The sequence below is a fragment of the Prionailurus bengalensis genome, chromosome D2, assembly GCF_016509475.1.
Source record: "Prionailurus bengalensis isolate Pbe53 chromosome D2, Fcat_Pben_1.1_paternal_pri, whole genome shotgun sequence".
NCBI classification, from domain to species: Eukaryota; Metazoa; Chordata; class Mammalia; order Carnivora; family Felidae; genus Prionailurus; species Prionailurus bengalensis.
Genome location: NC_057351.1, coordinates 38,964,883 through 38,990,262, shown reverse-complemented (window position 1 = coordinate 38,990,262; position 25,380 = coordinate 38,964,883). Strand labels below are relative to the sequence as shown.

The 25,380-nt window shown below is 55.7% G+C and overlaps 1 protein-coding gene across 1 annotated transcript in view; it reads left to right on the top strand.

Moving 5' to 3' along the window:
* Positions 1-25,089, top strand: part of ZCCHC24 (zinc finger CCHC-type containing 24) — a 64,273-nt gene extending 39,184 nt beyond the window's left edge. The window contains exons 3-4 of the mRNA XM_043596706.1: positions 13,019-13,183; positions 20,833-25,089. Of these exons, the coding sequence (XP_043452641.1) occupies positions 13,019-13,183; positions 20,833-20,946 (279 nt within the window). The 3' untranslated portion in view covers positions 20,947-25,089. The remainder of the gene's footprint in view (positions 1-13,018; positions 13,184-20,832) is intronic.
* Positions 25,090-25,380: the final 291 nt, after the last annotated feature.

Genomic DNA, 25,380 nt, shown 5'->3' with positions numbered 1-25,380 from the left:
GAACGTGAGAAGGAGTACCAGTAGCTAGGCCCCCTCTCCTGACATGGGTACACACTCTCTTTCCTCCCTTCTCAGGGCACCGGAAGGGTTATTTGTCTTGTGGGGCTGCCCACAGACAAGCGCAAGGACAGTTGCACCCCAAAAAAATCAGAGCTGGAGGCTCTCTGGGAGGCACGTGGCACTGTCGGAGTCAGCCAGGCCTGGCTGTGCAACCTTAGGCAAATCTCCCAACCTCTCTGTGCCTTCCCCGTCTGTAGGGGTTATACCGGGGATAGAACGGCTGGCGGAGGTTACGTTGCACATAGGCAGGAACTGGGAGGCTTGTATAGCTGGGGAACCTGGGAGCCGGGGAGGGGAACGGGGCACCTGGGGGCACAAAGCAGAGCTCGTGCTGAGCCACACTGCGCTGAGCACCCTTGCCGTTGGGGACAGTGGGGAAGGGACGGTTTTGAAGATTTTTTCAGTCCCTGGGTGGAAAAGCAAGGTCAGCTGCGGCCTGGGCTGTGGGGGTGAGGAATGAAAGGCTTGCTGCCTCCTTGTAAACGTTTGGAAAAGTCACACAAGAGCAGCTCTTCCTCTGCTAGGGCCCCACCCCGAAGAGGAAGACCACAGGTAGGTTTGTGCTGTGGTCTGATGCCTGGCAGCGACCAGGAGAGGCACACGTATGCGTGCCTGCACACAAACACTCACGTGTCCACAGGCACACCCACCCTTCCGCCCGTAGCCCATTCTCTGATTTCCAACACCATCTGACGCAGTGGAACCCCAGTAAAAGCTGGTAGATACCTGGGCTGGCCCCCAGGAGCCTCTTAACTTTTGCTCTGTCCAATCACAGCTGCCACAGGTGACCTTGAAACCATGGTCTTCTGGACCTCGCTTGGCAATGAGGGAACTGGACAACAGCCAGCAAGACCGGGGTTCAAGGCCTGCCTCTTACTTGCTTGGTGACCTTGGACAGGTGACTAAACCCCTCTGGGCCTCTGTTTCCTCATCTGGAAACGGGGTCACAACAAAGCTTACCTGCAAGTCAGGTGCATGGCCAGCGCTGGCACAGTCCTTTCCTGTCTATGGCTGTTGTGGTCTCCTGAGCAACTCAAGCCCCAGCACTCACCTGCTCTGAGCTCTCAGAGGTGGACATCTTGCTTCTCTTTCTACCCCTCTGTGGTCAGATGAGGAGATCGAGGCCCAGAGAGAGGAGGGGCTGATGTGAGGACAGCCCCTCCAGGCAACCGAGGGATCCCCAGCCCTGGCCCCTGCCAGAGTGACCCCAAACTGCTGACTTTAGCGTTTTACTGGCCAGGGTAGATCAGGTTTCTTTTCTGGCTCTCAGCCACCCTCCACACGTTTCCCCATCGCTCTTTTGAGCTGAGTTCCCCTGTCCCCTCCTCCCAGGGCCGTGGCCCTTACACCGAAGCCTCATCCCAGGTTAAGATTGCCACTTCGTATCCTACCGCCTTCCTGTCCCCAGAAGCTCCCCTAGGATTAGTACAGAGCCTTCCTCCAGCAAGGTAGGGCTGGGCTGGTCACATGTGGCCTGGCCTTGCCAGGGACGGCCTCAGATGTAGAGCTGGGGACCAGCCAGCCTATGGGAATGGCGCTGCCGGCCTGAGGCAGCCCTCCAGAGTGGTCAGTGCAGCCCAGGAGGGGCATTCTGGGAGAGGAGGATCCACACCAGGCCCAGCCCCAGCATTGCCACCTCTGGTGTGTGACCTCAGCCCCGGCCTGCATGCTTCACCCATCACGGGCACTGCTCATACCAGTGTCCCCTCAGCGGTCCATGTGCTCTAAGACCCACCCAGGGTGCTCAGAGGGAAGCAGGAGATACGGAGTGCTCCGCTTGACCGTGGCACACTTCTAAAAATTTTTTAAACCATGTTTTGAAGGCGGGGGAGGGGCAGAGAGAGGGACACACAGAATCCAAAACAGGCTCCAGGCTCCAAGCTGTCAGCACAGAGCCTGACGCGGGTCTCAAACCCATGAACTTCGAGATCATGACCTGAGCCGAAGTCAGACACTTAACCGACTGAGCCACGCAGGCGCCCCCCATGGCACCCTTCTAGACTGATGGGAAAGAAGAAGGCAGAAATGGTTAAATTCAGGATGAAATCTGTGGCATGCTGGAGGCAGGGTCAGGGCGGGACATGACCCACAGCCAAGCCAGTGGTGCAGACCGCAGAGTCCCCCTGGGAGTTTGGGGAGCTGGGGCCTTCTCTGGGGGAGGGTTGTCAGTGCAGGAGCCTGGGACACAGAAGATGAAGTAAGCACCTCAAGGAGGGCAGTTAACTCTGTCTAGGAGTGGGGAGGCAGGAGCCTTTGAGCTTGGCCTTGAAGGATACCTGGGCATTCACGAGGTAGAGAACATTTGGGGCATAGGAAACAGTAAGAGCAAACGCATGGGCCTGGGGGGTGGGGAGCAAGAAGGACACAGCATTTGCAAAAAAATGATTTTGTTGTCGTTGAGTGTAAGTTTTGTAGGTGGGCATAGCTGCCTCCAAGTAACCGAGGTTAGAAGGTCATCTGGGTGGGGGGGGGGGCACCTGGGTGGCTCAGTCGGTTAAGCCTCCCGACTTCCGCTTAGGTCATGATCTCCTGTTTCATGAGTTCGAGCCTTGTATCGGGCTGGCTGCTGTCAGCACAGAGCTTGATTCGGATCCTCTGTCTCCCTCTTTCTCTCTGCCTCTGCCCCACTCACGATCATTCTCGCTCTCACTCTCCAAAATAAAAAAATAAACCTTTAAAAAAAAGAAGAAGAAGAAGAAGGTCATCTGGGCCTGATGGGGAAGGAGCCTTTGGTGTTTTGCCTCAGTCCTGCAGGTTGATGGGCAGGGAGTGGGGGTGTCCCAGCCTGCTGTGGTCATTAAACCACAGGGAGACTGCCTGGCTGAACCCCGGTTGTGGCTGGAGCGGGAGAGGCGGCAGTCAGAAGAAAGGGCTTGCAGAGCAAATGGGCCACCCAAACAGGGACGTGCAGGGACCTGGAGCAAATGGTTGTCCGACTCAGTAGCATCCAGCTATGGGCAAACCGCAGGGCGGTTGCGGGTCTTACAATCATCTCCTACAGTGGCCGCGGGATGGGCAGTGGTTCTCTCTGCAGCCGCGGGAGGGGAGGAAAATCCAGATCTTTTGCAATCGCTATGATTCGGATGTTTTTCACCCCTTTGGACCGGCCCCTCTTCCCCTCCCCGCCCCTAAGCTCTGATCCATGTGGTTTGCTGGTGGAGGAAAGCCAGAAGCAGGAAACAGATAACTCAGGGAGTGGTTGTTCATGTGATTAAAAAGTCTTGGCTTTCCAAAAAGTTTAGCCCAAAAGCACTTCACGTTGCCTGGCCTCGGGGTGGGGTTTGGAGAGAGGGGTTTCTGCCGCCTCCTTGCCAGGCAGGGCTCCTCAGGGCACAGGCACCGGGCTGGAGACATGGGGGTGGGGTGCGGGGCCTGGAGGGGCTTGGTCTCCGGGTGTCGTTTCCCGCCTCCTCTCTCACCTCGTCCTGTCACTCTGTGGCCCTCCTCTCCCAGACTCTGCTCCGTCCTGCTCACTCTCACCCTTCCCCACCCTCCCTGTCCCTCTTCCTGATGTCACTCCACCTCTCTTCCCTGCCTCTCTCTGCCCCCCCCCTTGTTTTCTCCTCTCTCTCTCTCTCTCTCGCTCGCTCTCTCTCTCTCTCTCTCGGCCCTTCCCTCCTCTCCACACCCCCACTCCATGCCCCCTCCCCAGGGTTTTCCTGAGACCTTTTCCTGGCACTGTGAAAGCTTCCATTGTTCCCCGGCACTTGGACAAACCCTAGTGTTGTGGAGTCAGGATGGCATTTTTGCGGTGGCTTTGGGCTGGGAACGGGGTGGGAGGGGTGACAAGAGGCTGGGCTTTCTGGGCGCATGCTGTGCTGCGGCAGGAACCCAGAAAAGGGGAGGGGGCCCCGGGGGAGGTGACGAGGATGCCTGTGCTCGGACAAGGGGGCCCTTGAGGCTCCAGAGGAAACCCAGGGTGGCCTCTTGCCTCGTCCCCCCTCCCTCCCGGCAGCCCACAGGCCGTGTGGCCCAGCCCACCTGTCCCTCTGATCCCTGCTTCCTCTGGGGCCTCCGCAGAGCCTGCAGCTGCCTGGACCAGTCCTGCTTGCCTCTGTGGGCCGTGTGTGTGTGGACATGTGAGTGTGGGGGGCTTTGGAGGGTCCCTAAAGCAGTGTCCCAGAGCACAGGAGAAGGAAACGCGTGGGTGTCAACACTGGACAGACTTGAGCTCAGAACCTGGCCCCATTGCTTACTCATTATGTGACTTCAGACAAGTCGCTGCCCCTCTCCCAAGCCTCAGTTTCCTTATCTGTCATTAGGGTTACAAGTGATGATTTTGGAGGGCTGTTGCATCGATTAGAGATAATCTCCAGTGCCGAGCACTGGCTCCGTGCCTGTCACCTGGAGGGTGAAATGTGGTCTCTGCCTGAGGACATGGGTCCACGACTGTTTCTGCAGGTGTTGAGTCCCACTTGGGCCAGAGCGTGTGGCTGCCGGTGTCCATAACCAGTGTGGGCCGCAGTCGGAGAAAGGGTCGCAGGGCTGGCCCTGTTGGCAGGCCCCACTGTGAGAACTTTGCTCATCTGTCTTCCTGGAATGTTCCACCGAGCCTGGCGCAGAGTAGGTGCTCAGGAAATGTTAGTTGAATGACTGAGTAATTGAGCTGATGGCCAGGGGCTGGGGGTCAGAGGTGGGGTCGTTCTGGGAACAGGCTTTTCTCTAACTTTCTCACAGCCATTTCATGGAGCGGCTGTGCAGAAGGAGGAAAGCGTTGCTTTGGAGCTAGCAGATTGGGTTCAAATCTCGACTCCATGGCTGTGGGGTGCTGCACAGGTTGCTTGACCTCTCTGGGCCTCGCTTTGCAATTCCATCAAATGGAGAGGCTGCCGTTGGGAAGCAGCTGGCACATACTAAGTGCTCACTAAATGTCAGTGTCTCAGCTTCTCCAGAACCGCCCCCTCATTTGCAGGCGAAGAGACTGGAGATGAGCATGGGAGGACCAGGGCCCAAACCCGGGTGTCTGGCCACAGCCCCTGTTCATTCCCCATTGTCCCAGTCTCGAGACAGACAGTAGGGAGGGCAAAAGGGTAGGCCTGAGAAAGGCTGGGGGGCTCAACAGAGGGGGATCCAGGAGAGGGGCAGTGCCCCCCTCCGGGGGGGGGGGCCCTAGCATCCAGAAAGAGCCCCCAGAACCCTCTTGAACTATCTAGGAAGGGCCAGCAAAACTGCACAAGGGGTCCTGGGACTATGCACCAGTCACCCCTGCCCCTTCAGCCTCTGTGGGGAAGGGCATCTCACACTTCTCAGACCCAGGGCTCTTCCTCTCCCAACTCTGGGCCAGGAGTACCCAGGCACCCGGCTGCAAGAGAGCATGCAGACAGGGTGGGACAGGGAGCCGGTTAGGAGCCCATCTGTTCCTTATTTCCTCCCCCTGCTCCTCCTGGCTCCGGCCCTCGCCTCTCAGCTAGATGCACCGTGGGCCGGCCTAGAGCTCCACAGCAGAGAGGGGAGTGTGAGGGGGCCTGCCAGGCACACGTTGACTTATGACCTCGGAGAGGACCCTGCCTAGCGGTCAGTGCCACCCTCACTCTGGAGATGGAGAATCTGAGGCCCAGAGAGGGGAAGGGACACCCCCAGGGCCACCCAGCATGCCAGGACCCATGACAGTAGCAGCCGTTTCCTGTTTCTTCCCATCCTGGCTGGGCGGGTTCCTTATCTGTGTGTAATCCTGGCATGTTGCAGGGCAATTGAGAGAGTGGGCTTGAGTCAGATGGCTTGGGTTCAGATCCAGACTCCACCACTTGCTGGCAGTATGGCCTTGGGCAAGTTACTTTGACCTCTTCGTGCCTCAGTGTTCTTGTCTGAATCTGGGACTGATCATACTTAGCTCATAAGGTAGGGGTTGTAGGAATACAAAGGCCCTGACCAGAGTGTGGCTGTTACTCTGTCCCAGAGCTTGGCTGGGCATAGGCTGCTCTCCCAGGCAGACAGAGGTGGTGCGGCCAGGGCTAGGGTGAGGCCTGCACCTGGGACCACAGCCAGAGCCCTATATCCAGGGAGCAGAGCCTGTGCATCCTTGGGAACAGAACCCGGCATGGAGTCCTGACATGCAGGGGACATAGCCTCAGCAGGCCCACCCTGCTGCCCCCTCCTGGGCCCAGGGTCCCTGGGACTCTCTGCCACAAGCTACCAAAGGCGACAGTGTCCTCTCTCTGCAAAAGGGACTCCATCTAAAAGGGGCAAGAGGACAGCAAGCTTCACCCTCAAGGCTTACTCACTCTGGGTGGGACTCCAGGAAACAGGGGCAGGGACTGGCAGACTGACCAGCCAAGTTCTATGTCATGTGACAGGTGCGGATACTTCCCAGCTGTCCTCAAAATTGAGGGAGTGGATGGAATCTAGGAGGTGGGAAGTCTGCTGGGTGGCTGGGGGCAGGGCCACCCTATGGACATGAGTGCGGGCCAACAGAACCAGCAGCAGGCCGGCCAGGGTCCAGCTGGCCACACCTGCAGGGGCAAAGTGGGGGACAAGTTTGGGTAGAGTTGCCATCTCTGATGGGTTGCCACCACCTTGGGAAAGCATAGGGCGCCCCCTCGTGGGCAGGAGGGGCTCGCAGGCCAGGGAGCGGCAGGATGAACCGCCAAAGTCACACCTACTCATTAAAGACAATTCCTTAATTAGTATAGAGGATCCTGTCTCCCGGAGACAACCTCTGAAGGCTTCTGTCTTCCTGCCGGCCCTTTTCTGCACCCTTTTCCTTTTTATGGGTTTACTCTGGGAGCAGCCCATGTCCTGTCACCTTGTCCTGTTTTCTTTATTGGCATTTCCCCAAACCCTTCAAAAAAATTCCTCATGAGCATCTCAACGGCTTTGCTGTCATTCATCCGATGGGTGTAACATCACTGAGGGCACCAGGGCATTGGTGTTGAATGTTTAGCTGATTGTAGCTGTTCACGTCATAAACAATGCTGAACATTCTTGAACACCCTGTTGGTCCGTATCTCTGATGGTTTCCTTAGGACGGCTGCCCGGAAATAGATTTGCTGGGGGAACGGTCATTTCTAAAAGCCGCGGGAAGGCTGTTCACCAAACTGTGCTGTAGGGATCTAGCAGGAAATATACCTGTTTGGCCCCACTCCCGGTGGTGTCTGGGAGTGCCCTGTCTCCACCCCTGCTAGTTGGCCCTCTCCAGCAACAAGACTTACAAATGCCCTCACAGTAACCTGGTCCAACTGTCTGACCGAGACAGAAGTCCCCTTGGCAGCCTCCCTGAGAGTGGTTTACACAACCTCTGCTTGCATACCACCAGTGACAGGCAGCTCACCATCTTACCATCAACCATAAGAAATCTCCTGAGCTGTTGGAAAAAAAAACAGGGAACCGTGCCCAGATAGTGTCAGCATCATCTGTGTCTCTTCCCAAGGAGGAGGCTTGCCCACAACCTGCCCAGCTTTGCTCTCAGCTGCTGCTTGGCCCAGGTTCTCCTTTCTACCCCCACAGCAGCCCCCACCGCCCACTTCCCAGGCTGCCCTCCGCAAGGATTCCAGCCACGGTCTGGAGGCCGGAGGATCCAACCCCTCCTCCCGGCTCAGTCCCTGGCTTGCTGTGTGTCCTTGAGCCAGTCATCTTGCCTCTCTGGCCCCCAGAGGGCCTGTCTGTGCTACCAGGGTGGTGTCGAGCACCAGTGAGCTGTGCCCGGGGCTGATGCGATTCCCCAGAGCCGTACGTGGCAGGGGCCCGGGTCAGGAGAGCAGGTCAGGCCTGGCATCCTTCCCAGCCCGGGCGGGTGGCGGCCCCTGCAGAGCCGTCAGCAGTCAGCGTCTGTTTCATGTTGAAGTTTATGAGAAGAGGCTGGCCTTTCTGGGAGGAGGCAGGGGGAAAGTGTGGGGGGTAGAGAAGTCTTTGTTCCATCAAAAATTCCTCCTCCCTTTGGCCCTGCCCTGCTCTGTAAGCATAAACAGTGTTGGAGTAAGTCCTTCCAGGAAGCGGCTCCTTGCTGCTGAGCTGAGAGCTGCCCTCTGGCCTGTCTTCCCCGGCTTCCACTGCCTCTTTACCCCTGCCCTGCAGGCCATTTCTCCCCCTGTGACCCGCAGGAGGGCAGAGCCGCCAGGCTGGGCTGAGCAGAGGGGCTGAGGATGTTTCTTCTGAGTACAGCCCTCAGCTTTGTGGTAGAGACACATTTGGGGGGTGACAGACAGAAAAGGGAAGCCAAATGTAGCCTCATGGAAAAGCCCGCTGGGCCTAGTCCTGCTTCTCAGACACTGGAAGCTGTTTGGCGAGTCCTGCCCCTTCCCTGTGCCTTAGTTTTGCCATCTGTTAAATGGGTTGATGATATTCCTTGCCCCACAGGGTTATGGGAAGAGTCGAGCGGGAGCCTGATAGGCTGTGGAGCCCTGAGCGCAAAGCCCCGCACACAGGTGGCCCCTTGTAAGCGTCTCCCCTCTTTGCTCTTCCCTTTGTTCTCCGCCAGCAGCACCACAGAGCTTCCGCGGCCTTCCCCTGTCTTTCTTGGTTCTTCCCTGAAAATTCCAGAAGGTGAAAATACCTAATGCAGTCCCTGTTTTGCCTGCCACCTCCTCCATCTTTGGGGATAGTGGGCCCACCCTTTACCCAGGTGCCCTCCCATCTTTGGGAGCTTTCCTCCTGTGATTTACACCCCCCGGGTCTCAGCCCCAGCCTCTGCATTGCCCCGAAGGCAGCTGCTACCCCTCCCTGCACCAGCCCCAGGAGAAAAATCATCCTGAAATTGCTAATGGTCAGTGAGCACTTGTAATGTCCAGCTGTCAGCTAACACCTTCATATGCATGAATGCCTCCCATCCTAACAGCAGCCTGGGGAGGCGGGCCCTCACCATGATCCTGGTTTCCAGATGAGGAGACCAAGGCACGGAAAGGTTGAGTAACTCACTCGGGGTCCCCCAGATAGTCCCAGCAGAGGCAGAATGTGATCGCCGGCACCTGGCCGTGGCATCCATGGTGTGAGCCATGTCCCACGCAGCGGGGTGCCAGTGCCTGGCCTGATGGCAGGGTGGGAATGGGGTGCTGAGGACATCTGGTCCTGCAGGAGGCGGTAGCCCCTGTCCCTGGGCCCTGCCCAGCAGTTCACGCTCCCTGATGGATGGCTCCAGAACGGCTGGTTTTCTAATTACACAGTGTGGTGGTGCTTTCCGACCCTCCCCTCGCTCCTTCCTCTCATCTGCCTGCTTCTGTCTTTGGTGCACATTCTGTGTCATCTTTTTCGTGTGGGTTTCCTTCTGAAGCAGAGACTCTTTGTTGGCTCTGCCCCATTCCTCACCTTTCACTCTGCTGAGTGACCCCAGGATGCCTTGCCCCCTCCCTCTGATACCCTGCCCCCTGCCCTTTGCCCCAGCTGCAGGGCCTGTCAGTTTCTGAATCAAGAAGCCTGTAGGGCCAGATCCCAGAGTGGGCCTGACTGGTGATGGCCCCCACCTTTCCCCCTTCAATCAAGGAGTCTCACAGGCTACCATGGGTGAGGCACCCCGTGCCTACCCATCCTAAAAGGCACCTTTTAAATGTAGGTGCCTTTATGAATGGAGACACCAGGGAAAGAGTGCATCTAGCATTTATCTCAGGATTACTGGGAAGGGAGGCCATAGAAGCTAGAGTTGCTTCGAAGCTGCGGGTACCAGGCACCAGGTAGGAAGGGTGGCACCAGAAGGGGTCAGAAGGATCACTGCACACCCACGGACCTCAGACCAACAGAGCTCAAAGCATAAGTTGACCCCTCTACCGCAATTTAACTGGAGCCTGGATGCCGACTGCATGCTGAGTGCTCCCCTCGGCATAACCAGCCTCCCTCACAGACCTGCCAGTGCTGAGAGCCAGCCCTGCCTTGGAGCTCAGACTGAACGTCCTCCCCAGGATATAATGGCCGCCAGGAAGGCCAATAAAGATCTAAAGACATTAGGCAGCAGGCCCAAAAGATCAGGGCAGTATTGTTGTCACTTTCTAAATTTAGATTTACACACTCAGTAATATGTCCCTTTTTAGTGATTTGCCTGAAATTCTAGTAGGCTGTCACCAAGTGGTGGTATTGGCTCTTGGGAATAAGAGACACGGTTCCTGAAGGAAGAAATTATTGCTTTACGTGCTGCTATTATTCTATGTTCGTAAATAACAATAATAACGAATACTGCTGTTTTAGGTATCAGGCACTGTTCTAAGTGTTCTACATGTATTATCTCGTTTGATCTTCAGAATAGTCAGATGGTGGTTCGTGTCATTATCTTTGTGAGTAATTTGCGTAAGATCACAGAGCTGGGATTTCAGTCCAGAGTCTGTGCTCTTAACCTTTATGTGCTACTTTGTGAATGGGCAATTGCCCAAACATGACTGTAGAGATGGATCACCCTGTAGCCCAGAGCTTCTTAAACTTAACGGCACATGGATCCCCTGGGGCTCTTGTTAGAATGCAGATTCCCATTCAGTCGATCTAAAGTGGAGCCTGAGACCATGCATTTATAACAAGCTCTCAGGTAATGCTGCGGATGCCAGTCTAGGACCCACACTTTGAATATCCACAGTGGAGAACGTGTGTTTAAGCCTGTGTCAGACCCAAAGCCTACAAGTGCCAAGTACATGACGTAAATGCAAGGAGCAGCTGGTTGGAACAGAGGCAACACGGAAGATGTGCAGTCATTGTGATGGGGCCACTCCTCAGCCTCAGTGAATAGTCACCTGAGAGATTTCTGGACCAATGTGGTCCTAATTTCTAGGTGGAATCTCCCGTTTTCTTTTTCTTTTTTAATTTTTTTAAATGTTTCTTATTTTTGAGAGAGAGAGAGAGAGAGAACACAAGCAGGGGAGGGGCAGAGAGAGAGGGAGACACAGAATCGGAAGCAGGCTCCAGGCTCTGAGCTGTCAGCACAGAGCCCGACGCCGGGCTTGAACTCACAGACCGCGAGATCATGACCTGAGCCGAAGTCAGCCACTTAATCAACTGAGCCACCCAGACGCCCCTGAAATGTCCCATTTTCAAATACTGAGGTGACTAATCCAAGTTTATAAAACACCTTGCAGCTTGTACGTGAATGTTCATCGCAGCATAATTCATAATAGCCCCAAATTAGAAACAACCCAAATGTCTATCATCTGATGAATAAGTAATAAAATACAGCATGTCCACACCATGGGATAGTATCTGGCAACAAGTCGGAATAAAGGTCTGAGACGTGCTCCTACATGGATGATCCTTAAAAGCATTACACTGAATGAAAGAAGCCAGACACAAGAGGATGATTATTGTGTGATTCCTTGTATATGAACCATCTAGAACAGGGAAATCTCTAGAGACAGAAAGGAGATTGGTGGTTGCCCAGGGCTGGGTAGGGTGAGAAGGGTATAATGGATATAGGGTTTCTTTTTTTGGGAGGGGGGGACAACCAAATGTTCTAAAATTAGATTGCAGTGAGGGTTAATATAAAACTCGGTGAGTGTACTAAAACCCACTGAATTGTGCACCTCGTACAGGTGAAATGTGGGGTCTGTGAATCATATCTTGTTAAAGCTGCTTCAACCAAAACCAAAAACACCACGCGGGAGAGAATTCGTCTCTTTAATAGGTACAGTGCAGTTACAAGTCAACAAGAAACATAACAAACCCCAGCAGAAAAAAAAAAAAAAAAAAAAGATCACAAAGGACACACATCAACCCACGTGACACATTAACCAAGGAAGCACAGTGGTTCTTAAATGCACGGGGAGTTCTCTCTTGCAATAAAAGACAAGTCAAAGCCACTCTGAGAAGACTTTCTACCTCTTAGACTGGCAACAGTGACAGCGATTCTGGCGAGGGAATGGGACATTAAGTTGGTACCCCTGCAGGGTGGTGGGGGCGGGGGCCGGGGGCAACGCGTCATTATCCTTCAGAATTGAAAGTGCGCATCCCCCTTGACGCCGCGGTTTAATCTCTGGGGATTTATCCCCCACACGTCCCCTCACGCGTGCAAAATGTGATATGCACGCACACACACATGCACACACAATTACGCATTGTTGCACTGCGATAGCGGAAGAGTGGGAGAACCCAGGTGCTCTGTCGTGGTGCTTGGCGAGCGCCGCAGAGCTCGCATAGACGCCGCGCTAGACAGCTGTTAAACAGAACACGGCAGGGCCGTTGGTACTGATGCAGGGAAGAGGTGTGTTATTGCATATCTCACAATAATAATATGCCCGAGATAGCTTACTAAGAAAGGGAAGATGCAGAACGGAAGGTGTAAGGTGTCCCTCGAGTGAGGGATGGGGACGTGAGTGTGTGTCTATATGGTGTGTATGTTTGTAAATGCAGAAGCCATCCCGGGGTGGTGTAAAGGAAATGAAGAAGGCCTCCACGAGGGGAGCTGTGGCCGGGGCCAGGGGGAGGGGAGATACACCTTCCGGGTTGCACACGTTGTGCCTGCGTTGCCTCTCCGATAACCATTTAAGTTTATTCATTATTTGGAGAGAGAAAGAGAGCGCAAGCAGAGGAGGGGCAGAGAGAGAGGAAGAGAGAGACAATCCCAAGCAGGCTTCGCACTGTCGGCGCGGAGCCTGATGTGGGGCCTGAACCCACGAACCGCGAGATCGTGACCCGAACCGAAGTAGGACGCCCAACGGACTGAGCCACCCGGGCGCCCCCCCCCCCCATAACCCTTTGAACCACACCACCGTGTGGCCAAAGAGCACCTGTGTGCGGGTGCATGCGACCACTGGCTGCCTTTTTACGACATCGGAGTCAGAGAAGGAATTCCTGGCCACCATCACACAGTTTGGTCCCCGAAATCTAGAAGGGATGTGTACCCTCCATCGCCTCCTCTGTTCTCTGTCTCCCTTGTGTGGGTCTCCCAGCCTTGGGATCCCGGGTGTGCTCTGGGGGTCGCCCGGTGTTCCCTGGATGGGGACGAAAGGTGTCTGCACATGGAGTGTGAAGGCGGAAGGGGAAGACCGGGCGACCCCTGTAGGGGCGTCAGTTTGGGCCGGTGGACCCCAACGCCCTACGTTTGCTTCCTGTCCTCTAGGCACGCCCCAAAGGCGAGGGTCTGACCCCGTACCAGGGCAAGAAGCGCTGTTTCGGCGAGTATAAGTGCCCCAAGTGCAAGAGAAAATGGATGAGCGGGAACTCCTGGGCCAACATGGGGCAGGAGTGCATCAAGTGCCACATCAACGTGTACCCGCACAAGCAGGTGAGCTGCGGGCACCGGGAGCGCGGGAGCCACGGCGGGAGGGGCCCTCTGAAGGGCCTCGGGTGTGGGGGAGGGTGACTTTGTCCCTCTTGGGCCTCGGTTTGCTCCTTCATGTGACAAGGAGGAGACCAGGTCTCTCCACGTTGGTTGGCCCTTTGTTGTTCTCATCCGAAATGGGGGTGAGGGAGCACCATCTCCCCAGGGAAGGAGGGTAAAGGGGCAATGTCACCAAGACCCTGAGACCGCAGACCCCCGGTGAATTCTTCGGTACTAATGAGCTCGGGGTGCTGTTGTGAGATGAGCGGGGATGTGGGGGGCAGCAGGGCACTCACTCCAGAGAACACGTATCTCGTTCATTTGCTCACTCAGTTGACTCATGTATACGGGATGGCCCCAGTGTACCAGGCACTGAGCGTGGGGCTGGTGGCCAAGGTACACGTGGGCACGCTGGGGCCTGGGGGACAGAGGTGTCATCCCAGGGAGGATGTACCCACTGCAGGCTGCAAAGAGGAGGCCCGTTTACTCCGGGGCCTGAAGGATGGGAGGAAGCCAGACCTGTTACAGGCCATCCAAAGAAGACAGTACAGCAGGTGCAAATGCCCCGTGGCCTTAAGGACTTGGGTGCTCAAGGCCCAAACCTAAGTGAAGAATCAGGAGAGCAGGGCAAGAGGAATAGGGTGGGGTGGGGTGGGTGCTCTCTCGAAACCCACGAGGAACAACACTTTCAGCTTTACTTTGAGATGATTATTCTGGGTGTGTGCAGAGATTAGTCTTGGTGGGGCTGGCTGATCAACAGTGAGGAGTCCAGTGGGAAAGCCATGCCGTCCCGTGCACGCTGGGAAAGGTCTGAACCTAGCAGGTGGCCTTGGACCTGAGTCCAACACAAAATGTCACCGGATTGGATGTGGGAGGTGAGGGAGAGGCAGGAATCCGGGAGAACTATCACCCTTGAGTGGATGGAGTGCGCTTACTGAGGTGGGCATCCTGGGCTGGGGGCAGGGCAGGGTGAGACCTAGGTATCCCAGATAAAAGCAAAAGTCCTCTGATACACATGTTACATGTGAGATGTTCCTGAAAAATCTAAGTCCGGACGTCAAGAAGGCAGTCGGATTTGTTACTTTGAAGCTCATATGAGAAGTCACAGTGGCTTCTACATACTCGGGTATCATGGACTTAGAGGTATGTAGGGAGTGGATGAGATTTCCTGCAGAATGTAGACAAAGTAGAGACAGAATTCCCCAGGCCATGTGTTGGAGAATCCCAGCACTGGGGGCTCAGCTGGAGGAGAAGGATCCATCACGGAGCAGAACCGGGGAGCATGGAGTCCTGGAGGTCGGCGGGGGAGTGTACCGTTCAAGTGGGCAGGTGTGGTTGGTGCAGAGATGTCTGGTATAATGGCCATGGCCAAGTGCCCTGGAGATTTGGCAACACGGAGGCGGTCCTCAAATTTCACGGGGCGCCACGTTTACATGCATATCTCATCGAACTGCACCTAAGGTCTGAGAACCACTAAGCCGGTGCCCTGCAGGTCAGGCATAAGGACAGAGTGGAGACGTCGATTCTTAGTGGACGTGTTGTCTGGGGCCGTGGCTGTGGAGCCATGACGGGGGTTGGAGGGGTTTGTTGGGCCAGGCTTCATTGTCTACTCTCTCAAGGGGGGTTGATTGTAGAGAGAAGCAGCGATATGGGGCAGTAGCCACAGGAGGGCAGGTGGCATTGGGGTGGGTGTTATGGAGACGGGAAGTCCTGGAGCATGTTACAGGCAAGTGAGAAGGATCCAGAAGGAAGCAAAGGGCTGATGATACGGGAGCAAGGGGGTGATGCCTTACCATGGCACGGGAGGGGGGGGACGTGGGAGTGGTCAGGAAGGCTGGTGCGTTTGATGGCACAAAGAAGAGGAGCTTCACTTCCAAGGCTTCCGTCTTCTCTCTGAAATGGGACAGGAGGTTTTCAGGAGAAATGAGAGCGAGGAGGGATGTGGTGGCCTCGGGGAAGGACGGAGGACATGGGCCTCCTAGAGAAATCTAGCTGCGTCCCAGGCCCGGGGAGGTGTGAGGTTGTAACTGGCGCCACCAGCCTGGTTCTGTGACTTGCTCCAGCAGGGTCACGGGGCAGGCGTGGGCCAGAGTCAGTGGCCGGGGGCAGAGGTTTCCCAGGACAGTGATTCAGAGGGAGGAAGGCTGAAGAGCTGGCATATTTGGAGAAGTGTGATCGTGCGTGGTCCTGGGATGTCAGCCGGATGGCCGGGAAGGGAGGCCAGAAGGGCCCTAATGGGAAGGGAGGATGAGGCGGGGCCCAGGCCGGGTGGAGCTGCACAGAGAGCAGCTCTTGGTCTGAAGACCAAGTCCAGGGCGTGGCCAAAGGGGCAGGGGGAGAGAAGGTCACGTTGACGATGGCGCGGGGGCACTAAGGAGCCAGGGCTAGGGCCAGTCCTCCCCGTGTGGGCCGAGTCACCAAGAAGGATGGCAGGAGCAGAGGGGTGGAGGAGGCGGGCCAGGAAGGGGGGTGGGCTTTGAGGCTCTTGGGGAAGGCTCCCGTGAGGCACTGATGTTGGCTGAGCTGTGGTGGAGGCTTGCAGGGGGCTGCGTGGGGGTGGCCGAGCTGGAGGGAACAGCATGTGCGAAGTGGGGAGGCCAGGGTCAGGCACAGAGCACTGGTGGAGCTGAGGGGTGAAGCAGAGGTGGGGGGGGGGGGCGGGCCGCCTGGGACTGGCTCAGAGGCCATGGTGTGGAGTTTGGGCTTTATCTTGTTCGTGCACATGGGAGCCATCTGAGAGGATTCTCCTGATTGAAACATCTTGTGATTTTATGACCCTCATGCTGGCCTCCATTGCCTCTGTTTGCAGACCTCCCCACCCCCTCCCCCAAGGGTTTCTGTGGTTCCCATCAACCACACTATGACAGGTGGGCAAGGAGACTCAAAGCTGGCCATCAAGGTCCAGCAGACGGGGGTCTCCTTAGGGGCAGAGACTAGCCCACATCCTAACGGCAAAGAGGGGGGCACCCAGGCCCAGCAGTGCCAAGACAGGCCTGGTGACCCGGTGGGTGGGCCTAGTGTTTGGGGAGCACATCCAGGGAATGGGGCCAGGAGTAGGCAGTTCAAAGGAGACAAGGTGTCCTGGTTCCTGATTTCCCGGCAATTCCTGAGGTCGGAGACGCCAGTCCAAGACACCTTTCCCACCATGTGTGACAATGATCACACTACCTTGTGGGTTGAACTCCGTGCTCCCAGGGGCACTTGGGGCATGGCCAGTGCTGTTCAGAGGGGTTCATTCCTTCTCTCATGGACCCACTTGGCTGAGGGCTCCTCCGGGGCCAGATCTGTGCAGGTGCTGAAGGACGACCAAGTTCAGGGCTTCTAGGCCTTCCCTTCTCCAACTGCAGCGACGGGATTCAATCGGACAGGGTTAGCAACTGGCATTTAGGGAAACTCTGGCCCGAATCATCCTCTGGGCATCATCTGCTGAGTCCCTACACACCCCTCGTGTATACTCTGTCCTCAGATGGGGTGTTCTGTTCATCCATATTTCACAGGGAGGAGAAGCAGGGCCCTGAGAAGCCCCATCTTCTTCCCAAGGTCCCCGGGTGGGAAATGGGGTTGAACTTGCCTCTGTGCTTGGAGACGGTCTGTTGAAGTGCTGGGGGGCCCAGGCCTGAGGCCAGGCGGGAGTCGGTACGTGTCTCAGCTCAGCTGCACAGGCACTGGGTGTGCCAGAGCGAAGGGTTCAGCGTGCTCCTGGGGGCGGGAGGGAGCGAGGAGGCTGCAGGTGGGTCCCCGTGATGGGAGAGGGCAAGCATGGGAAAATTATAACAGTACTTAATACCCGTCATCCTCTCAGCTACCCCACAAGGTCAGCACTGCTGTCTTTCCTTTCTACAGAGGGGGAAACGGAGGCAAGGGGTGTGATTGACTCAAGGTCCGTAGAGAAGCTGGGTTTCATGAAGAGGGATCAAGTTTGGGGCCAGAGGGAAAGGGGAGCATGGAGGCCACGTCACGGTGGCGGGCTGGGCTGGGGAGCCCCCAAGGGGGCTCATCTGCGCGGGTCAGGGCAGGACTTGGGTCGGTGCTGGGCGTCTGGGAGGCTCACTTGGTCCTTATGATGCCCATACCCTCTGCAACCTGAGCAGAGAGGCACGGCCTCGCCCACAGGCCTGAGGCCAGGGTGCCAGCCTCCCTGCAGTGGCTCCAGCCTCCTCGGCCCCTGCCCCTATATTGCTCTAGCATCCGGCAGGGCAGGGCTCCTCGCTCCTTCCACGAGGAAGGAGCCGCCATCCCCAGGCCAGCTGTGCTCTGGAGCATCCTGCCACACTCAGTCTCAGCGCAGCCCCCCACGGGCACCCCCATACTCAGGCTCAGTCTCCGCACTGGTACCCGACCCAGAAGGATCATCCGGAAACATGTGGCTTTGCTCTTCCCCTCTCCGTCCATCAGCCCTATTGGTTGAACCCTGCTGTGTGCAGTAGGGAAACTGAGGCCCAGAGAGACCACAGGGCTTGAGCAAGCCCCTCAGCCAGGCAATGTTAAGGGGGCCTAGGACCCAGTGTCCCAGCACCTAGCATCCCCAATCTCCTCTCCTGGCCTCTACGAACTTTTCACCTGGCTCCTCTGTCTCTGAGGGGTTGCAGGCTGGGTGGGGAGGGGCATGTCCCCACCCGACTCCCCAGCAATCAGGGGCCTTTGAAGAGCTCAGAGGAAGACTTGGGGCCCTCGCCGCCCCCCCCCCCCACCCCAGGCCCCCATGGTGGAGAGGAGCTGCTTTATTTCTTCTGCCCCCTGAGCTCTGACCTGTGGGGCATCCATCCCCTGAGAACCCTCCGGTTCCCTCTCCTCCCTCTCCTGCCACATCTGTTTCCCGTCAGGCTCCGGCTGCGGCTCCCCTGCCCCCATGGAGAAGAAAACACTGAAGGGCTCTGCCTCCCTGCTGGGGGGTGGGGGCGGCCCTGGGGTGATCCATCCCAGCAGCTGAAGGTTTTCCTTCCACAGAGGGGAGTCATCCTGGCGGCTCCCCCCCCCCCCCCCGCCCCCACCCTGCGCTCCTCCACTCAGCGGAGCCCCGACCCGTGGAGGGAAGGGAAAGGGACACTGATAGGGTCACGGCCAAGGAGGAGGGATGCTGAGGGTGTCGCAAGGGCGTTTCCACGGGGACTCAGCTGGATCCCTCGCTCCCGGCCTGCCCCCAGTCCTACATAATACTAATAATAGCAACAATGATATGTGATATTAATACTGGCCAGCACTTTGGTTTTCATATGCCAGCTAACTTGGCATGTATTAACTCATTTACTCTTCACAACCACCTTACAAGTAGGTGCCCTTATTAGCCCCAATTTATAGAAGAGGGCGTTGAGGCACAGAGAGGTTAAGGAACTTCTGGAGGTCACACAGCAATTGCTAAGTCTCGCAGAGCTTGACTTGATGGTTATACAGTGCTTTAAGACACCGACTTCTCTATCACGCATACGGTATATGTTATTGACCTCCCACCCAGGTTACAGAAGGGTACGTTGAGGCTCTGGAGGAGAAAGTTGTTGTCCAACAGCCCTGGGCAGATAGGTGAAGCTGCAGGCCCCAGGGCAAGACCCTTAATGTCTTGGGGCCTCAGTTTCCTCATCTGTAACATATGGGGAGAGTAATGTGCCCCTCCCAGCAAGGCTGTCAGGTTGGATGGTATGATTTGTGTGGCAGTGATTTGCAAGGTGTAAACCATGGGCGGGCAAGAGTGGCCCCAGGCCTGCCTATTGTGGCATCTCTGGCCCCACCTGGAAGGCTGGTTCAAGGAGGGTCCCCGGCCAGCATGAAGAGTTGGGGAGGAGAGCTAGAAACCAGGATGAGTTTGATCTGGACGAGGGGAGACCTCAGTATTACCTCTCTCAAGACTGTGGGAGCCAAGTGGAGAGTGTGTGGCCCCTGTGAGGCTGTGATGGCAGGTGGACGTATAGGGACCCAGAGTTCAGCTCAAGGTCAGGGAGCCCTTCTTTCAGCCAGGGAGCTTGGCCAGCAGGTCCTTGGCCCTGACTCGCCCATGGGGTGCTGTTGGTATTTATGAGATGCCTAGGAGAGCAGGTGATGGGGCCTTCACAGGCCTTCAAGCTTGGAATCGTGGCTTCAGTGACCCTTTCTTTACCTGGTGGGTATCCCCTTCCCATTAATAATCATAACAAGCAACAGTAATAGTTTTTATCTGCTTATGCTCTTTCTACTCACTGAGATGTAACAACAGCCCCATGAGAAAAGTGTTATCAATGTCCCCTTCTGCAGACAGGGAGACTGAGGATCAGAGGGTCGGTGGCTTGCCCAAAGTCACACAGCTTGTAGGTAGTTCAAGCCCATATCTGACACAAAGCCGAACTCTTGTTCCTCTCCCCTGGCCAGGAAAGCCAGTCATCTCAAAACCCCTTGAGACAAGGCCAAGGCTCCTGTCCTTTTTTGCAGGCTTTCTCTGTGTGGCTCTAGGCTTGAAAGTGCAAAGGTGGGTTTTATGACCCTTGGATCAGAACCCTGCCCATCCGCAGTCCCCGTGTTCATCTCCTAGACCCCCGTGACTCTTCCATTTCCCAGACGGCTGCGAGTGTCAGCTTCGGGCCAGGTATTGGGTAAAGCCAGTGCACTACTTTTGAGAGGTTCGTGATCTGCCCAGGAGGCAGTGCTCACCCTCAGCTTCCCTCCAGGGCCATCCCTGGTCACGGTCACTGGCACCGAGGCTCCCTGGCCTCACACCAGCCTGCAGTTCCTGCTCCCTGTCCCCAGCGTGTGGGTCCCAGCTGGCTTCCCTTGAGTCCCCCCAGATCCATGCAGGGGACTGTTCTGCAGGAGGGGCTCTGGGCTGAGGCTTCGCCTGCCAGCCACGAAACTATCTGCTTCAAGAGGTGTGCCTAATAGCCTCCGTAAAATTTCCAGGGGAACAAATCTTTCCTGGCTTTTGAGAACCAGGACAGGAGAGTGAGAGGGAGCGGGAAGCTCCCTATGTCACAGACGTATTCTCGTACGTGCCTCACGCTGCTTAGTGTACAAACATCCAGACATCTGATTCCTCCCACGGCCCCACAGACGAGGTGCAGTGATGGCCCGCTTTACAGGTGCGGCAACTGAGGCTCCCTAAAATCATATAGTGAAGTTCTGATCATTTGGCCACTCAACGGACAGTACCAGGCCTTGGGATGAAGGGCACTGGCTGCTAACCTCACGGAGCTGGGGTCTCATCCACCCTAACCCCGAAGCATGGGAGTGACAAGAGGCCTGGTGAGGAGCACTGGGTGTGTTGGAAATCAGGAGACTGGGCTTGGGTCTTCCCTGCTCTGGGCCTCGGTTTCCTCATCTGGGTGATGTCTGTGCCCCACTGTCCCGCCTCTGTCCTGGGCTTGCTCAGAGAGTCCTGGGGGAGGGCACGGTGGCGTTTAGACTGGTCGCTCGGGTACAGGAGTCCCTCCCACTGCCCAGCCCCAGCCCAGGACACGCACCTGCAACAGGCCAGAGGCAGGAAGGGCCCAAGCGCCTAGGCAAACAACCTCTGTGACTACAGGCTCGCTCTCTGGGCACCCCCTCCCCGTCTGTCTGTCTGTCTGGTGCTGTCCCTCGCTGCGTCTGTCTCACTCTCCCTGCTTCTGTTTGTGTTTCTGTCTTTCTCTCCACTCCCTCCTTCCTCTCTGCAGAGACCCCTGGAGAAGCCCGATGGCCTGGACGTGTCCGACCAGAGCAAGGAGCACCCCCAGCACCTCTGTGAGAAGTGCAAGGTGCTGGGCTACTACTGCCGCCGAGTGCAATGAGCCGCCGCCAGCCCGCTGCGCCCACAGCCACCTTCCTGCCAGCCAGAGACCACGCCCCCTCCCTGTGTCTCTCCGTGCTGCGTGCGTGGGGGCGGAGCCTCGCAGCCTTACCGGCCTAGGCAGGGGGCGTCTTAGGTTCTTGTCTCGCGTGTGTTGACAAACAGTGTTACTGACATAGCTGCCCCCACAGAAAGCCGGGTCTCTGGGACTCTCTACAGGTGGGCCTGGGGTCTGTGCAGAAGGGGCAAGGGTGAGCGGAGGTCAGTACACAGGACCCCATAAAGCCCTGGGTGTCCCCTGCAGGGTCCCTTCCTCTGAGACTCCCTTTGGGCTGAGCAGCCTTGCATTGGCCACAAGTGCACTAAATTTACTGTGAATCCCAAAGCCTGCAGGGGACTGTCTCCCCAGGACTACCCAGGCCTCCTTCTCTACCCAGAACCTTCCAGTCTGCCCTGAGTGCAAAGCCACTCAGAGAGCCCTACTTTTCTGTCCTGTTTGTGTCAGCAATCCTGGCTAGCTGACACCGGTTCTAGCAGCTGCTGGGGAGTGGGCATCTCTGCCCCCTGCCCACCATGAGCCCCAAACCCGACTGCCTCTGACATCATTAGCATTGCATACCCTAGACCCAGAGGTCAGGGACAGGGAGGCACTGAATGTTGGACAGCGTTCCACGGTGTGACCTGGGGCATATCAGACAATGCCTCCCCTGCCCCCCACCACACGTGTTTTCCACTTGGGATTGGATTTTGTGCTTGGATTTTGTCAGGCCCATTCTCTACCCTTTTCCTTCACCTCCCCCCAACACTAGGGGCCACCCCCTGATCGAGGCTGAAGGGCCCAGTGGGGAAGGCACTCTGGCAGGACAGACGCAGGCCTGGTGTCCTGGAGACCTGGGTTCAAATGCTGGCCCTGCTGCTGACACACTACGTAGCCTTGGGAAGAACTTCTCATCTCCGGCCCTCAGTTTCCCCACTAGTTAAGTGAGAGAGTGACTCCAGAGAGCAGAGGCCCGTTTCAGTGCTGGGATTCACATGGAGCCTTATTTGGAGAGGCCGTCCAAGTCCCAGACTGCACACCGCCACCCATCAGTCACTTAGGTGAGAATTGAGGGGCGCCAGTCTTCTCGTCACCCCCTGTCACCCCCGCCCCGCCTGAGGTCCCCCATCCCTGCAAAAATGAGGGAGAAGGATCCCTGTCACACTTGGCAACCCCGATGTAAGCTACAGAACTTCTCATTTATAAAATGGGGACAATGATTTCCTACCTCCCAAGGGAGCAGGGAGGCCTCTGGGCAAGTCACGTTGGTCAGAACGCTGTCCTGGCTGGTGGGAGGGATCACGCTCCCCTCTCTTCTCTCTCCCCCCGGTGAGAAGTCCTAATTTTGTTGTCCCATCATCCTTCCTTTCTCCCAGGGAGAGGGAGAGAGCCATCTGTCAGGACTGGGTCACTTGATTTTGCCCCAACATCATGCCTCTGTGGGAAAAAAAAAAAAAAAATCAGACCATGAAATGGGCCTGAAATTCAGTGTTTACCGTGGCTCAAGGTCACCCAACGGGTGCCCAATCGCCTTTTGTTTTCAAATGAAAATGCTGTGTACGACTGAGGAGTTACAGTGAAGTGTTAACCAGGGGTCCAGGGAGCACGTTGAAGAGACGGAGTGAGTGTATTTGCAGCCAGGGGGGCTGCAGGGTAGATATCAGGGGGCCATGCCCTCTGAGCACTTAACAAGAGTGTGTTAGTTCCAGCCCGAGCCCTGTAGCCGCCTCCCTGCCGCCCACAGGGGCAGAATGCCCAGGAACCGACTGTGAACACCCTCCCCTTCCACTGGGAATGCCACTGAGGGATCCCTCCCAGCTGTCTCCTGTCTTCTCCATGATGTCAAGGTGAGCTGGAGTCATCCTGGCCCAAGGCTCTCTGTCCCCAGGGAGAAGCTGTTGCTGTCAGTCATTCTAGAGCACTGCTGAAGGTAGTGTCCGCGGTGGTGGGCAGTGAGCTCGTCTCTGCTGTGAGGACCGGGACCCAGCCCTTCCGGGGACCTGGCCCCAGAGGGGGACCCTGGCCCTAGGACGCCCGGAGCCTACCGACTGTCCCACAGTGGTGGGGAAGGCCCACACCCTAAAAAGAACCCAGGCTCCAGACCGCTGGAGTCCACGGGCCTGCCACGGGCCAGTAGGAAATGGGATATCACCCCAAAGTGACCTTTCCAGTGGGCTTATCCAGCTGGCAGTCACTGCCCCTGCCTTCTATGCAGAGCTGGCTGGCGTGGGGGCCGGGCCCTCCTGCCCCAAAGCAGCCTCTCTGTGTACCCCCTGCTCCTGCACGGCTCTGGCTGAACTGGGGAGCTCTCTATGGGCGGCAGAAGCCACTGTTGTCGAGGCCGGGTACTGTGAGGACGAAGTGCTCAGAGGGCCTGGGAGCCCAGGAGACAAGAAAGCGTGTGGTTTGTACGTTCAAAAGGGACAATCGCTGGCAGTTAGTAGATCTAGTGATCTAGTTGAGCGAGAACAGTGTTTAACCCGTATGAAGTATTCGATAGCTCTACTTGTGAATTTGTATTTATTTTGAGTTATACTTGACACGATTCCTTTTTTTTTTTTTTAAAGAAAAATACTATGTGTGTATTTTGAAAAGAAAATTCATAGATGTTAAAATTTTTTCTGGTTACCAATTTTTTCTCACAACACTGAATTTGTTACCTTCTCCCGAAAAATCTCGACAGTGATTTTTGTCTGTATATATTTGAGGGGCCTTTTTTTAAAAAAAAAAAAAAGAAAAGAAAAAAGAAAAAATATAATTGCTTGATATTTGAGATTAAAAAAAAACAAAAAAGAGAGGCATTTTCAAACCTTTGGAGATTTCAGGAGGGCAGTAGAATATCAAACGAAGATTTCTGGAAGTATTTTGCAAACCTTTCTGGTTGAGCTGCAAGAAAATATTTATGGTGATAACTTTTCTCTTTTTTCCTGTTGGTTTTTTGTTTCGTTTTGTTTTTGGTTTGATTTTTTTTTTTTTTACTATGCTTTGATCTGTAAAAAGTATGCAACTGAACTACATTAAGAAGGAAATATTGTCTACATAGAATATTATATGAAGTTGGTACATAATTCTGATGAGGAAAAAAAATCTTTGCAATTCTTTAAGCCATATTGTTGTTATTCTGTGTTGTTTTCCTTGGATGAAAATATCAGTATTAAGTAGCCAAGCATATTATCCAAGTGCTTAGACTTATTAATATGTTTGTGTCCTGTATTTATACATATGTGTATTTTGGAAAGTATTGCTTTTTTTTAAGGGAAGCTATTATGAGGTAACATAGCCGAAAAGGGAATAGTGACCCCTTTGAGCCTCTTCAGCTGAGGATAACAAACACAGCATTGTAATCCATTCTCTTGCACCTTCTTATTATTATCTTATTATGGTTATTAACTTTGTAGGGGGGCAGGGAGTGGGCCAGGGGAAGAGGGGCGTATCAGTATTACAGAGCCAGCATATTATCACTAACCGGCCCCTCCATGATTGGCCAGAGCCGAAGATGGCCTCCTTGGCCTGGTGGAGGGCTCGGGTCAGCAGGGCCCAGCAGGGAAGACGAAGCAGGAGGCAGACTTCTTTGGACGCCCCTCTTTGGAGTTTTGCCGTCTGAGCCACGCCTCTGGGCCCCATGCTCTTTGAACTTGGATTTGTCAGCCGGAGCCCTTACACCTGCCCTCCAACATCTAATAGACTTGAATCTACTCTAAATGAATATTTAATCCAACATCACTACATTGTAGCCCAGTGCAACAACTAACCCTGAAGTTTGGGAGGCGTTCCGGCCTTCAGGGAGGTGGCTGAGCCGTCCCCCAGGGGCTGGTGGCAGAAGGGCTCATCACTGTCTGTTGCCAGCCTCGCCGTTGGACCTCCTCCACTCCCGTGTGGTGACCCTGTCCGTGTCTGTATCTGTTAATATGTGTGTGTCCAGCTAAAGAGACAAACAGAACCCGTGGGCCCAGCTCGGAGGGTGTGTGGAGAAGGCTCCCAGCCTCTCTGAAGGGCTGCCCTCGGGATGGCATTCCGTTGTGTGCCTTATTCCTGGAAAATCTGTATACAGCTTGCCTATAGCAATATAGCCTTTTCGTGCTGTATTAAAAGAACTTTTAAAAGCGAGAGAGGCTCATGGGTTTTGTTGTTGACACAGAGCATCGGTGGGGAGCTGGACGTTTTCACAGATGTGTGAAGTCAAGTGGGTGGGTGGGTGGGGGGGGTCTTCTAGCTGCCTTTCTGCTGTCCCGAATCTGGGTCATCTTGTCCCTGCCCTGCCTCCATGCTGTGGATCTGCCTTCTCCCAGCCCCTCTGCCCCACAGTAGACGCTCTCTCCAGAGGGAGGGCCCTCCCCAAGTTGGGCCCCAGACTGGGCGAGATTGTCAGCACATTAGGTCACACGTTAGCTCAGCAAT